The sequence below is a fragment of the Penicillium citrinum genome, assembly GCF_028827155.1.
Source record: "Penicillium citrinum strain IBT 23319 chromosome Unknown utg000008l:1.0-2707905.0:1.0-2709502.0, whole genome shotgun sequence".
NCBI lineage: Eukaryota > Fungi > Ascomycota > Eurotiomycetes > Eurotiales > Aspergillaceae > Penicillium > Penicillium citrinum.
In genome coordinates this window covers 578,077-592,639 of record NW_026622693.1, presented here as the reverse complement: position 1 = coordinate 592,639, position 14,563 = coordinate 578,077, and the positions used below count along the sequence as shown (strand labels likewise).

Genomic DNA, 14,563 nt, shown 5'->3' with positions numbered 1-14,563 from the left:
CGAATATAAAGTGGCTCGATCTGAAGACAATGAACAAGTCAGTTTAAAGATACTCTTCTGATGCGAGGGACCGAACTTGAAACAACAACCTTTGCTTTTCAAGTAATACGACATAAATACCTTTTCGTTCTTTTTTTTTCTGTCAAATCGAGACTGCCCATTCACAGAATGTAAGTGAAGCCTGGCTTGCGTGCAGAAAGAAATGCGGAGCTCCGTTTGGAAGATCCGCAAGTTTGTAGGGCTGCCCGTCTGGGGGAAAATTAGGGTCTGAAAGCCACAGAACTTCTCCCACTAGCTTAAGCTGAGCAGTTCTGACTGGGGACTGCCATACAAATAAATAATAGCAGCGATAGCAGTAGCTCTAGGATGGCTCTGCAAACGCCGAGGGGGAGCACAACTCCGCTTGATGAGAGGAGGAGGAGAAGGTCGCAGAAAAGGAATTAGGGCTAACAACTTCCCTTCTCCCCGGCGCTTATCGGCTCCATCGCGCGGCTGTTCCGCCTTGGAGTTCTGCAAACTGTCCACTCCATCTCAGCTCAACTCATCTTCTTTTCTCTCTTTTTGCAGCTTGTTTCTATACAATGCATTTGTGGCAGGCCACTGTTCCTTTTTGCCTACTGGCTTCTGCTGCCATCCCTACTGCGGCGGCAGCGGCCTGGGGCTTTACTGATGCCACCGTGGCAGTTCAACCTAAGGGTGCTGGTATCAACGGTGGTTACAAGGAATCGTATGCTTATCATGATTCACAGTGATGCTCGCTAAGAATATATGGAACTAATTGGTTCGTTCAATAGGTTCTCCTCGTCGAAACCCCTCGGAAACCCCGTCGCATTCACCGGTGCCGATACCTTGCGCGTTACTTTGACTACTCAGGAAGGTAGCTCTGCGAAACGACCACACCAGGCGTTCTTGCTCTTGAAGGATGGTCATACTGGCTTGGATATCTCCTATCCTTTTACTGTGAAGGAGAATGGCAAGTCTCGCGTGGAATTGGTATTGCGCCCGCTGTTCGAAGCTCCCCTCCGTAGACAAGGACTAACCGTATCATGACTAGACCCAGAAGGAGCTTCCCCTTCAATTCCTCACACTTCCTGAGCCTATCGACGCTCGCATTGTCATTGGTGGGTTTGGCAGCTCTGAAGCCTACGATCATTCTGTCTTCAAGCTCGCTATCGAGCGCGATATCAACATTCCCATCCCCACCGCGGAGGCACCCAGATATGGAAAGCTCCCAGAGATCCATCACATCTTTAAGAATGACCCTACCAACCCGCCTGTTATCATCACCCTCGCGTTTGTCGGTGCTGTCCTCGCAGCCCTCCCGGTTCTCGCTGGTCTGGTAAGAATATAAACAACATGCTGAAGCTGCGTGATCCAAATAGCTAATTGCTTCTAGTGGCTCTTCCTCGGTGTCAACCTCAACCACCTTCCCACCGCGCTCAAGTCGGCTCCTATCCCCCATGTCATCTTCCTTGCCTCTTTGACGGCTATTGAGGGTATCTTTTTCCTCTACTACACCTCCTGGAGTCTGTTCCAGATCTTGCCCGCGGTGGCAGCTGTCGGTGCGGTCGCATTCGTTAGTGGCAGCCGTGCCCTTGGTGAAGTGCAGGGCCGTCGCCTTGCTGGTCTCCGGTAAGAGCTGCCGACTGAAAATATTCATATTCATTTATGCGCGCTATGTTTGCGCCAACGCAGCCAATCTCGCCGTTAGGGCCACTCAGTGTCTCAATTGTATTGTACCTTAGATTCAATGACATCCGACTTGTTTCGAATGAATTCTTCTCAGCCTTGAATTCGCAATTGTGTGATCAGCCCAGACCGTCTAATGCGTCTAAAACTGAGCTCTTTGCGATGCTCATGATCTATGATCGGGACAGGAGCTCTAAGATGTAAAGGCCTCCGGTCTAGTGGTTGTTTTTCGTAGCATCTTCAACTCTGGCCAACTCGCTTGGTGCTTTTCAATAATTGTACTAGCTATAGACCCTCTATGATTCAATTCAAGGTTGCTTCTGCCCAAAATTACAAGTAAACTACCCCATATACAATACATACAAGAACTGTCACTACTGGATGATATTTTGACGTCACTTGACTGGCCAGCAGCGCCAAGACTTCCTCCGCGTTTTTCGCCGAGTCTCCGCTGCAAAAAAGGTTTCCTCCGCATCTCTTCGACACAAAAACAACAGAAATGGGTGCCAAAGCCTCAAAACCAGTACAAGATGCTGCTGGCGCTGCAAAGCGCCAATATCCAAAGAAAACTGCTCCTCCTCCCAGAATACCGAAAGCCCAGCGCGAAACAAAAGCATCGCAGTCACAAGCTCCGGAACCGCCACAACCACCCAAACCTACACCTACACCTCCATCGCCAACACCCAGGCCTCCTCAGGCTCCTATCGAGCAGGGACCCCAGTATCATTCGAAAGAGCAGGCCTCTTCTACAAAGTCTACTGGTACGTCCTCTTTCTACGCAAATCTCGACAGGCAATCAAGCTTGAATGCTCTAGAATTCACCGCTAACTTTACCAGCAATCGATCTTGACGGCCGCGATCCTGACTTCGCCGCGTCCCTACGATCTATCGGTCCCGTTGATCCCACTCAAGGACACCCTACAGCAGCTAATCGCGGCGCCATGCAATCTGTCTTTCCATCCGGTCCTACCACCGCCATGCTAGTACACACCGCACGCCAGCGTGCCTCCAAAATTGCAGAGGATGAGGCGGAGCGTATGCGAATGGGCCATCATGGTGATCGTCAATTCGCGGATGCTTTCCTTCTCCAGCAGGCATTACAGATGCGTGATGTTCAGAACTTGCCGAATGATGAGATCGAGTCGATTTTTGGGTTAAAGGCTGGATTCATGGATCAATTAGGCGATAATGGTGTCGTTTCAAGTTTTACAAGATAATTCGCTGAGATTTCGGGTTATGTGTATACTGAGTGGGTTCTTTCTTGGTATATTCATTTTTGGGGACTGGCGTTTGAGACATGTTGGATTTTCTTAAGTGGGCATTTGTATCATATGTCTTTTTCTTTCCCTACTCATGATATCTTTTTTTCAAGCGAAGCTTGCGAATGTATTTCATTTGATTGTCTGTTTGGAGTTTGTACAAGCATTGATTTTGTGTACTATGGCATTTACCTTGGTCTGATACCGCCCAACGGAGGCAGTCCTCAACCGGAGTCTTCGGGATCATTCCGCATTGGAAGAACAGGTACTTGGTGATAGCACAGGGAATCAACTCCGAAGAATCCGTGGGTACAAGCCTTAGCAGTTCCAAAATTGGCGACAATAGCGCTGCCCGGATTTTCTACATCATTCGATGGCTCTGGGCGTATAGACCAGGTGCGGAGGTATAATCCTCATCGAAGACTTATTATGTACAACATCGGATGATCAAAGTACAAATCTGGTACCTGTTGATCCATATGTATTGTCCTGCTTAGGACAGGACGGGACAAGATATCCATAGTATGGAAGCACGACCGACATTATTAGCACACTCTCAATTTTTCAACAATAGCCATTACTATAGCTTTCACTGCCCAGGAGTGTTGACTTGTAGTATAAAGCGCTGCCAGAAATAATGAAATCAGACAGTGCTTATCTTCAGCTCAAGACATAATATCAAAAAGAACTGGACATGAAGACAGGAAATCACCGGCATGTGATATCATGTTATTCGTGCAAAACTAAACAATTACCACTGGAAATATCTACTAGAAATTGTCTTGTTTCCAATGAGACGATGAGATATGTTTCAAGCTCCAAAAAGGGGTATAAATCAAACAAATGCAAGTAATGCAACTCAGGACGAGAAATTAAAATCGCGTAGAAAGAATGCTGATCGTTCAGCTATTGTTTCCCTCTCTTTTAGCTTCCAACTCATAAAAGCCGAAATTTTCCCCTCGGTTAGGAATGGTATCGCCAGAAAGCTCAGAAGGATCTGATGAACCCAACTCGCGAGGCGTGGAAGAGACAGCTGATGCATTATTTCCAGACTGTGGCTGCTCAGCCACTTCGGCCATAGGCTGCTTTTCTTTGTCGACCTTCGATTGTCGTCGTGCAAGGAACCATATCAAGATCCCAATGAGGAATAAGCCGCAGACACCACCCACAACGCCGCCGACGATTGCGCCAGTGCTACTTTTTGATGAATCGGCTACCGAGGAAACGCCAGCTCCCACTGGATGGGTTGGTCCAGAAGTCTCTGAAGAAAGGATTGTCGATACTGCCGAAGTCTCGGTGGATAAAGAAGCTGAAGTGGCAATTGAAGATGAAGTTGGGGTAGTGGCTGAAGAAGCAGTTGAAGTTGTTGTTGTGTTTTCTACATGATACCTGGTTAATGAACAATTTACAAGTATTCAAATTTTCCCTGCTCGAGGAAGATTGGACCGTCATCCCAAAGGCTTACCTTTGCCTTCAACCTCGATATCGAGTTTGCCCATGCTAGTATCGTCGACATCCGTTTCGTTCAAGCACCCGAAGAATCCATATGTATTCTTCTCCTTGCTATAAATACCTTGCAGCCCTTGCAAGCAGCAAAAATATTCGAATTCGTCATCGTCAGGGTTATGCCATGCATATAGATCCCAGGTGGTATTGGCGCACTGCGTAAGAGTTGGTTGATCAACTCCTCTTCGACAAATCGTATTATATTGGTTGGGTTTATTGTACGTATCCGGCGGGCAACATGTGTAAAAATCATTCCATGTTGAGCCTCCTGAATCGGCTGGGGCCGGGCAGCCACCTTTATTCCTGAGGGCGTATCCTTGAGGCATTTATTCGATAGCAATAGCTCAGGGGGGAATCAATGCGGGAATTAGCAGGAAAATTATACGATCTCCAACGCGCAACTGACTCGATTTTGCTCAATCCGAGTCAATGAGCAGAGATAGAAGAAGATGAAGGATTCAACCTGCGTTAGGGGTCCAAAACGAAACCTGGCCCCCAACTAGACCCTAGTAAAAATGTCCTTGCGCTAGCTTCGACGATTGAAAATAACAGCTGCAAACTAGCGTTGTGGATACGAATGCATTGATCGATTAGTACAAGTCGGAATAGGTGCGTGAGCACGAGGGTGACACTAGCGTGCTTAAAAATGCCAATTTCTCCACGTACGGGGTATAGAATTACAGAATAGCGAATTAAATCTTCTTCATGCAGGCGAGGCTCCGCAAATGGCCGATATTTTTCAGGGACCACTACCCGAGGAAGCGGATTTTTGGCCTGTCCCAAATGCTACGCTAAACTGCATATGACAGTGCGGAGGCAGGGTCAATTTGCAATTCTGTGCCTGGCATTTTTATGAAAATTGAAACACGATGAGACTTTTAAGCTCGAAATTCTGTTTATGATATAAGTAAACAAACCGTTTTAACAGAGCTTATGAGGTGCGAGAAAAACGACAGAGGAGCCGACTCGCACTCCAAATTACCCCGGTCTGCATCGCAATCATTGGTATAAATTGGGACTTCCGACATTTAATTTAATCCTCTACAGGTGTGCCTTGGCTGATCAGGAAGTAATCAGCCTTAAGCTGGCTAAAATTCGAATCCAATGATATCTCACGCTGAAGAATTAGCATCTGTATCAAACAGTGCCATGTCTTTACTCATAAATGTAAATCCCTGCGCTCTTACCATTTTTGCCTCTCTATAACCAACTCTAGAGCGATTCTTTCGTCTTTTGATAGCCCAGTTCGCAAGTTTGACACCGGCTTCATCTTGTACAGTGCAGTCGCAGTGGTAATGCATGGCTTGCCCATACCATCACCTTACGAGAAAAACGTAAAGCTAACAATAATACCTTTTTGGGGGCGGAAACATGCTAGATCAAGTTAGATGAGGTAGTACATACGAAATCTGATACGACTGATTAATACTGCGTTTCATGCTTACAAGACGGCAGCAGTTAAAGGTGGGGGCAGTGGATCGAGGACGTTTGCTATTGCCACATTAGCCGTACCATGGTACGAGCAGTAGATCCCGAGATCTATAGCCTATAGATCTAGAGATCGTCGGATTGTAGATGATCTTGAATTTCCAGTAGCCGAAGGAGCATGCAATACAAATAATTAATTTTCCCGTTAGCCCATTTAATGCAGAAAGGTCATCGCAAGAAGTTAAAGTACAAGGATTCTGTAATTTGAATGCGCTTTATATATTTACCATCCACGGTAAGTATGGATGGTAGAATTTGGATTTGAGTGCGCAATATCCAACTTAGATATCCGAAGGCTTAAATTTGGTTCCAAGAAGTGGAATTTTGGATGGAGATATTGAATATCTCCTATGTTGACGTTCTGTGCCATTCACCTGGATGGCGATTTCACAGACTTCGGCAGGTTTGTGAAGTCGCAGTCACATTACAGGAAGTATCTAAGTTCTATATTCTATGTCTATCCGAAAATTTTTAGTTAAAATTTTACATTGCCAGGAGTGGAATCGATCCTTTTTCCTACATCCTCACACCATCGTGTCATCATAATCAACGTTATGACCATGGCGAGCTTAACGACCTTCGGTCGAGAGAATGCCCGATGCCGGGGCTTCTCCCATTCGCCTTCCTTTTCATTCGAAATTCCACTTCTTGGAACCAAATTTTAGTTTTGAGAGCCACGCTTCCTCTAGGGCTATCGCCGTACAGGCCGCCCACTCTTCACAATGGTACCATGCTCGAAGCCTGGCGATTCTGGCAGTCTCACCGTAAAGGACGGAAACGAAGTTATCGAAATTGTCATAGGCGGTCCTCCGAATCTTGCCTATTCTGCCTTCGCTCCCATATAAGATATCCCCGAACACATACGGGATTACAGGGGCGGGAGAGGTCCGTATCCGGATGGCTAAGCATACACGATAGCGGAGGATAGGAAAGAAGGACATTGCTTGGACAGGTAATGACAAAGGTTTCATAGGGTCCATCATGTGCTATCTCTATGGCTGGTATGATAGCGCAATTGGATTCACACATGAGAATGAAAGTTTGGTATACTTTTCTCCAAGGGCCAAGTGGCCGTAACAAATGTATTTTGACTAGCAAAATATGAGCAACCCATGATACAATTAGTCACAGATAGCAATCGACTGGTAACTTATTCCCAGATTTGAAGCAGCCATAATTCCAGTATGCAGTAACAATATGCATGTTGGTTGAACACGCCGAACAAGACCCAACCAAGTGGATATTTGATAGATTCTAACGATGTCTACCAACGTGCATAACTAATAAATGGTTGATCATCACTAGAATCTAACGAGCGTCTCCTAATAAGTGATAAGAAATCACTTTCAACTTTCAACCTTCAACTTCTCAATTGTGTCTCACGAGCACTAAAGCTCTAAAGTTTGGCCCGTGCATTCTGCATCGGATCCTGTCGATCGTGCCAACATATGATATATCGTTTCCGAAATCTTCATCCCTTGCAACTCAAGTTTCGAGGTCACAAACATTCAATTCTTTCCAATGGCTGAGATTTTTTTGGACACCTCAGAATGTACTAAAGCTCATAATAGTTCTTTCGACAAACTCCTAATTCTTCAATGCTATATCTCAGTGCAAAAGATGGTGTGGTAGGGGCTTGTGAAACAACTCGCAAGGGTAACAAGGGGTGTCATAAACCCTAATCCCCCCCTGCATCAAGGCTAAGACGAAGCGAAATAATTTGATAGGGCCCCAGTCTGTAGAATATCCAGACTAAAGAGAGGAACAGGAGCATTGGAAGCAAATAAGCTACAATTTAGGTCTACTGGTTGTTGTTAGAATGAGTCTAGTGTCGTTGCTCGATTTTCATCCATTTGTATACAGTCAAGGCTACACAAGCATTCTCAAGGTTCCCTCTAGAGGGTGGCACTGTAATAATGTGACCATATGGCGTGTATATTCTGTACTATCGGTGTATGTATGTAGTACTTGCTTTGTCTCGCGATGTTTCCAGGGCTGGTAATCGGTGGCGATCTACACGTCGCGTGCTTAAATGCCTGTATTGGACTTATATTGGGTTTCTAGGGATAACGTCTGGGGATGGCGTTCCCTGAAATAGTTTTATACCCTGATTCGTCTTTTCTGCGCAATGTTTTGGCCTTACAATCCCTTCCACCTACCCTAAGGATACCACATTCCGATCTCTTCCTCCTGCCACTCTTTTTCATATCTTCTCTCCCTCATACGACACTCTTTTCCTCTTTTCATTATTGCAACCTGATGAGATGATCTCAACATGTCAATATTTGCCTATCTTCCGGCACTCCCCCGTTCCTTTTCTCAACCCTCGTCGTGAGCGGTCTAGCCTCGAAGGCACTACATATTGGCCTTCACATTCGCTCGCTACCATTTCTCCACTTCGCTATTTATTCACCAACCCTCGTTCTTCCAGATCTACTCATCATTACCTGCGGGCGGGTATTGTTGCAGTTTCCTGCACCAGAAACTCGGTTACAATGGTTGTCAACATGCGTAGGAGGATTTTTTTCGTACGTCATTGGCCATTTAGAGTATGATTCTATTTATGATGAACTGACTTGAAATGTTCATATAGGCTTGTGACATGGGGCGCTTCTGCAATTCAATTCGGATTCTTCTTCCAAACCGGTGCCGAAGTCGCCTGGACGGCCAGCAACAGTTTCCTCAGTGACCCGGCAGCCATGAAGATCCTTCTTAGTGGCATATCGACCGTCTCTGCCGCTGCAACAGTTCTTGCTCTTGTTGCATGGCTGCTCACTTCGCAGCTTTACAATGTAACCGGCCGTGCATTGGAGGCTATTAGGGATGTTTGTGTGAGCGGATATAACACCTGCAAAGGGAACTATCATACGCGTTATACGTTACTCTCTGCGCCAAGCAAATCATGGATCAACTCAGTGGATATGAGGTCAGCACGCCGAGCCGCTTTCATTGTGGCTGGTTGTCTTTCTTTGCTGTTTCTGGAATTGGTTCGGCCTGCTATACCATACGATCATCTCTCTTCTGCGCTTCCTTTAGCGCTGCTCGACGCTTTCAATGCAAAGTCAAGTACTTTGGAGGGCTGCAGGAATCCTTCAAAGATTTTCCCACTTTGGACCGATATAAAGCCAGTTCCTTTGGCAGAGGGGTGGTCGCGACCATCTTGGCTCCCAGACAGCATACATGATGGGTTTAGCCGATGGGATATACACCCAGATGAGCGTGGGGAGAGAGACAATCCCTCTTGGTATCTCTGCAGTGGAGGAGAAGATGGGGGATTTTATAACCCTAAATCCGACCCACTTAAGATCTCCAACTTAGGTCGTGAGATATACGATCCCTTGAAGAAGGCGTTCGAGGAACATTCGGTGGCAATTGACAATGTGATATTATTGACCCTCGAAAGTGGGCGCAAAGACATGTTCCCAATGCAGCCAAACACCCCATTATTTGACTCCCTTCTTGCCTCGCATCCCGAGGAAAACAGAGACAGTGCTATTGATCGTTTGATCTCGAGTACTCCAATTGCGCAAATTTTGACGGGGAGCGTGTGAAAGATAGCCAGGGCAAGTTGATGGACTTGAGTAATGCGACATGGGAGAATACGGCCGAGGAGGGGATGGGTGGACTAAATGTTCGCGGGGCGCTCACAGGAAGCACGCTTACATTCAAGAGTATACTCGGAAGCCATTGTGGAGTGAATCCACTTCCGGTGGATATGCTAGAAGAATCCATGCTCGAGATATACCAGCCCTGCTTACCACAACTCTTTGAAGCATTCAACAAGGCCAAGGAGAATACGCCGCATCCTTCTCGAGAGACAGAAAAGGTTCTAGATCGGAAATCTCTATCCAACCAGTCCGAGTCTTTGAAGTACCCTTGGAAGTCGGTCTTTATGCAATCTATTACAGACGACTATGACCGCCAGGATATTCTAAACGACCACATGGGATTCAAGCACAAAGTAGTCCGGAGCACCCTCAAAGACCACGAATCCAGATACCAAGCTCAAGGGGAGGAAATAAATTACTTTGGATACGCCGAGACAGAGCTCAAACCATACATTCGCGATCTCTTCGAAGAGGCAGCTATCAACAAAACTCGCATCTTTCTCTCTCATGTCACAAGCACAACACATCACCCGTGGTCTACACCAGAAGACTTCGAAATGGAGTCTTACATGGGCCACGAAGGCACCGTGAATCACGATCTAATGAACAACTATATCAATGCTGCGCGTTTTGTTGACAACTGGCTTGGCGATCTGATGACAATGCTCGATGAGACTGGTATCGCTAATTCCACTCTCGTGGTGATCGTTGGCGACCATGGTCAAGCATTTGGCGAAGACAACAAAGATATGACGGGTACTTATAATAACCCACATATCAGCAACTTTCGAGTTCCGCTGGTTTTCCGACACCCCCATATGCCCAGGATTGATATAACAGCAAACGCCACGGCTCTCTCCATCATTCCAACCGTCCTTGACATGCTGGTACAATCCGGGTCATTAAACTCTAGAGATGGAGAGATTGCCTCTGCGGTATTGCCAGAGTACCAAGGCCAGTCACTCATCCGCCCATTCACCTCTCATATCCGGGAGAATGGTGGGTTGCAGTCCGATGAAGTAAAACACGAGCGTTCTCGGCGAGATGACATAGAGAATCTACAGACTAAGTCAGTGTGGAACTTTGGCCTTATTAATGCCGGCGGTGCTATGTTGTCTGTCACTGCTGCGGACACGCCATACAGGTTAATCCTACCTATCAAAGATGATTTTGAATATGTTTTTACCCATTTGGGTGAAGACCCAGGTGAGGTTAGCCCGAGCAAATCATGGTCCTTCTCTGAGATTGTTGAGGAGGCTGGATCTAAATTTGGCAATGAAGCTGCTACTTGGCTCGAGGACGCTGAAAAGGTTGGAAAGTGGTATGTTAATGACCAAAGACGAATCTGGGGTTACAGGGAGGCTTAGGCGAGGGCTCTTTAGTCATGAGTGATTATCAAAATCTATTATCTTGTCTATATGTGTTTTTGATGCCATGGGGTTGTTGGTTTCATATTTGTATTGCTTGCCCACGCTACCTCATTTCCGAATGGTGCCCTTTAACCCGAGATTATGCTTCTAGTATTTTCTTATTAGTAGGCTCTATGGCAGAACGAAATTAATTTCATGGCAAAATTACCAAAAAACAAGATAGAAATAAAATAAAGCCGCTCAAAATAATATTCGAGAGAGAATTCTCTCAGAATCATCACGCTTTTTCATCATCCATCTGCCTCAAGTCAACAACCACAAAACTCTTCACTTCAACCGGCAGTGGTCTATCATTATAAACAGAGTTCAAAGGAACTGTCTTCCCCGTACACATATCATCGTCGAAAGCAATGACATCTTCGTACTCGGCCAATTTTCGCGCCATTATGAATCCACCTTTCGGGAACGAAACAGATCGACAATGTTGTGATCCAGAGCCAGTATATGTAGGGCCGATTTTATGGGCAGTCGGGAAGTAGGCGACATCCCATGCCTGTGCCGAAAGGATGAAAGCGAAGAGTGAGAAGAAAGTCGAGATCATAGTGAACTAAGTCAATGGTTAGTAGCTTGGGAATAAACTCGGTTGATATTGACAGACAAACCGTCTTCCAATCGAATACCCTATATCTCGTTCAAGATAGGATGGGAGGCGTTTTGAGACGCGTATAGCTTTAGTGAAATGATTGCAAGGTTAATTATGAATGCACTCGTACTAAGCAAAAATAACGAAGCTCATGCTACTCCGTAATAAGGCTTAAGGGGAACATCCGTTTGGAATGCATAGTTCCATGGTAATGTCCGTGGAATGGACCCCCTTGCTTGCAATGCTACTCTAAGCAGTAATTCCTATAAGCAGTCACTAGTCCTGAAAATGCTGAAAATAGAGAGGCCTTCTGGTATTCATCATGATTAAATGAGGATTAAATGCGTAAAATACTAATTAGAACGATCCCAATGTCCGCTCGACGCCACGCAGCTTGAGCTTGAATTTCCAGGAAGTTAACTGTCATGATCAAAGCAACAGAAAAGTGAGTAATGAATAACGCACGTCTATGGAATTATCAGCTATGACTATTCCCAATGAACCCGTTCAGTCTGATGACTACTAGTCATTATGTATAGACACACTGTCCCTGCTCCTTTTTAGATTACTTGTATCACTCACCTTGTTTTCCATTCCACGAATATAACTTCAGCACATTTCAATTACAAAAGGCCAATTTAGAACGAGAAACCTCATCCACGAATCTGGTGATATAACGCACAGCAATATCCATCTACAGTAATATATCGAACACTTAACGCAAAGAAAGGCCATCGTATCAAGTTTGTCTTCCTGAAATTAGACCTAGTTAGTTAGTTACTAGTTTTTGTAAATAGCTTGGTCAGCCATCTACAAAACAATCGCCATAATCTAGATGAAATGTCTACAATGCAAGAAGCATTCCAGCGCCCAGAACACCGGATAAGAGACGGTTTGGCTTGCTTGTTGGAAACGCTGCCAGTCCGTCAGATGAGGTACTAGTAGCAGCTCCCTTAGTGGCAGTCCCAGTGGCAGTCCCAGTAGCATCTCCAGTGGTACCAGAAGCAACATAGTATGTTGTCTGGGATGATCCAGACCCCGAGACATACTCAGTTCCCGTGGTTGGAAGAGGACCATTACCCGTAGCCGAGGTGACAGGAGAAGGCACTGCTGTTGCGTCTGGAACCGCAGCTATTCCTGTGCCAATCTCATGAATATCATCATCACCTCCATCGAAGTCTGTATTGGCGAGAGAAATCTCGTTGTTGCCCAAATCATAAACAACGTAAGCTCCACGTAAGAAAGGGTCACCCATCAAGTTGACACCCTCTTCGCTGTAGCTAATGCCGAAAATGCAGTCATCCTCAGCAAAGCCATCCGCGGAGTAATTATCGAACACCAATTCGCTCAGAGGCATTGTGACCTTTGCACCTGAAAAGCTGAAGGTCACATTGTAATCGGCCTCAGACATTTTGCAGGGAATATAGGGCCATTTGGCTTTCTCGGAATAGCCTGCGCCCACTTCCTTGTAGATAGGATCAACCAGCTCCTTAGGCAGTGTAATGAGAGGACTTCCATTATCGAGAGAAACTGCCAGAGGAAGACCTGTGGAGTAACTATTAGTCTCCTTGGAACTTTTGATAGAAATATCTGTCAAGGCAATGGCCAGAGAAAGGTATCTGTCATAGACTTTCAGAACAGGCACAGTCTGCAGCTCGCCTTGATATCTCGCCTTGTTGACACCGCCAAAGAGGAGATTTCCGGTTCCATCGAACTTGTTCAGCCACAGACTGTAGGCGGGGGACTTGATGGCACCGCTCTCGACCAGCGCTTCCGGCAGATTTTTATACTTCTTGTCAAACTTCATCGCGGCAACAGTTGCTGATGAATATCCAATTCCCAAAATGCCGTCTTTAAAAGACAAGGATCGTCAACATTAGCAATGTACATTCGCCAGGGCAACCCGAAGGGCTTTTTGAACTTACGAGGATTTAGACTTGTCTCAGCTACCGCAAATTCCATGTCCTTGAGTTTAGCTCCTCCGATCGAGAGTGTATCGGTAGCATAATGGCCATAAGCCAGAAATCCACTAGCGTAAGTCGCATTCATCACATAGTCGAGCATTTCAAAGGATGACGATTTTTTAATATTGAATAAACCTGTCGATGAACAAGGATCATCGTCTCCTTCACAGTAGGTGGAATTTGGCAGGTTGACCCAAATATCGCTGCTACCGGTATCAAGACTAAGGGAGAGATTTTGAGGCGGAGTGCCGACAGTGATATTCACCATATAGTACATGTTTTGCTATGCCATGAGTAAGTATAATCCTCAACTTTCATTCTTTCATAAGTCGCGATCGACATTGGTTTTTTTTACAAGTCAAATGAAATGAAATGAGAAAACGAATATCTCGTACATACCACATTGTACAAGGAAGTGCTGACTGTTTTGGAGTCGCGCTTCTGCAAGGCTTGAGACCTTTCACTGCGTGAAACCGGCAGTCCCAAGACCGCAGGCTCATCGCGTTTGTGCAAGGTGATGGCATCCACGCATGGTAAAGTGGCCATGGCGGCGATCGACAAGATTGAGGCTCTCCACATCGTGCAAATCTTGATGATCGTCGATACAAAGTTCCTGGACACCAAAAAGCACCGCAATGCGAGACTCAAATTGTCACGTTGCGATGAACAAAGCTGAAATATACAGCCCTTGGAATTATTACAGAGAGTTCAACAGAAATGAATCAGAGAGAGGGAATAGAGGGGTACTTCTTGACCTTATGGGCTCTTTTGGCCCCTTCTCGCTTCATGTTAGCTTGCCACTAGGCTCTCACTAAATATCAACTAACGATCAACGAACATGGCATTCTACTCCATAAGACGCAAAATACCTTGGAAATAGCGAATCATCTTACTTCACAATTTCCGATGCTGCACCTGGGGCAAACTAAAGATCACAATCAGCAGTCATTCGTTGGGGAGACTCTCAGACTCCTCGCTAAAAACGGATTTCAACGGAGGTTAGGCCTAAATCCACTTAGTGCGTTCAAAGAAGAGG

The 14,563-nt window shown here is 45.8% G+C and overlaps 7 protein-coding genes across 7 annotated transcripts; 4 read left to right on the top strand and 3 right to left on the bottom strand.

The window, feature by feature from the left end:
- Nucleotides 1–581: 581 nt before the first annotated feature.
- On the top strand, nucleotides 582–1,636 carry N7469_008655 (putative oligosaccharyltransferase subunit ribophorin II; the record flags this gene model as incomplete). The annotated part of the gene is made up of 4 exons (XM_056647573.1): nucleotides 582–727; nucleotides 795–993; nucleotides 1,055–1,339; nucleotides 1,397–1,636. 4 exons carry the CDS (start codon nucleotides 582–584, stop codon nucleotides 1,634–1,636), a joined length of 870 nt encoding a protein of 289 aa, XP_056497338.1.
- A 552-nt stretch (nucleotides 1,637–2,188) lies between these two features.
- N7469_008654 (uncharacterized protein) lies at nucleotides 2,189–2,906 on the top strand (the record flags this gene model as incomplete). Its single annotated transcript, XM_056647572.1, has 2 exons — nucleotides 2,189–2,450; nucleotides 2,527–2,906. 2 exons carry the CDS (start codon nucleotides 2,189–2,191, stop codon nucleotides 2,904–2,906), a joined length of 642 nt encoding a protein of 213 aa, XP_056497337.1.
- Nucleotides 2,907–3,850: 944 nt separating this feature from the next.
- On the bottom strand, nucleotides 3,851–4,780 carry N7469_008653 (uncharacterized protein; the record flags this gene model as incomplete). The annotated part of the gene is made up of 2 exons (XM_056647571.1): nucleotides 3,851–4,326; nucleotides 4,414–4,780. 2 exons carry the CDS (start codon nucleotides 4,778–4,780, stop codon nucleotides 3,851–3,853), a joined length of 843 nt encoding a protein of 280 aa, XP_056497336.1.
- A 3,861-nt stretch (nucleotides 4,781–8,641) lies between these two features.
- N7469_008652 (uncharacterized protein) lies at nucleotides 8,642–9,493 on the top strand (the record flags this gene model as incomplete). Its single annotated transcript, XM_056647570.1, has 1 exon — nucleotides 8,642–9,493. One exon carries the CDS (start codon nucleotides 8,642–8,644, stop codon nucleotides 9,491–9,493), a length of 852 nt encoding a protein of 283 aa, XP_056497335.1.
- A 20-nt stretch (nucleotides 9,494–9,513) lies between these two features.
- N7469_008651 (uncharacterized protein) lies at nucleotides 9,514–10,917 on the top strand (the record flags this gene model as incomplete). The annotated part of the gene is made up of 1 exon (XM_056647569.1): nucleotides 9,514–10,917. The coding sequence occupies one exon, from the start codon at nucleotides 9,514–9,516 to the stop codon at nucleotides 10,915–10,917; it is 1,404 nt and encodes a 467-aa protein (XP_056497334.1).
- Nucleotides 10,918–11,197: 280 nt separating this feature from the next.
- Nucleotides 11,198–11,521, bottom strand: N7469_008650 (uncharacterized protein; the record flags this gene model as incomplete). The annotated part of the gene is made up of 1 exon (XM_056647568.1): nucleotides 11,198–11,521. One exon carries the CDS (start codon nucleotides 11,519–11,521, stop codon nucleotides 11,198–11,200), a length of 324 nt encoding a protein of 107 aa, XP_056497333.1.
- Nucleotides 11,522–12,407: 886 nt separating this feature from the next.
- On the bottom strand, nucleotides 12,408–14,106 carry N7469_008649 (pepsin-like aspartic protease; the record flags this gene model as incomplete). The annotated part of the gene is made up of 3 exons (XM_056647567.1): nucleotides 12,408–13,414; nucleotides 13,489–13,810; nucleotides 13,927–14,106. 3 exons carry the CDS (start codon nucleotides 14,104–14,106, stop codon nucleotides 12,408–12,410), a joined length of 1,509 nt encoding a protein of 502 aa, XP_056497332.1.
- Between the last annotated feature and the right edge of the window lie 457 nt (nucleotides 14,107–14,563).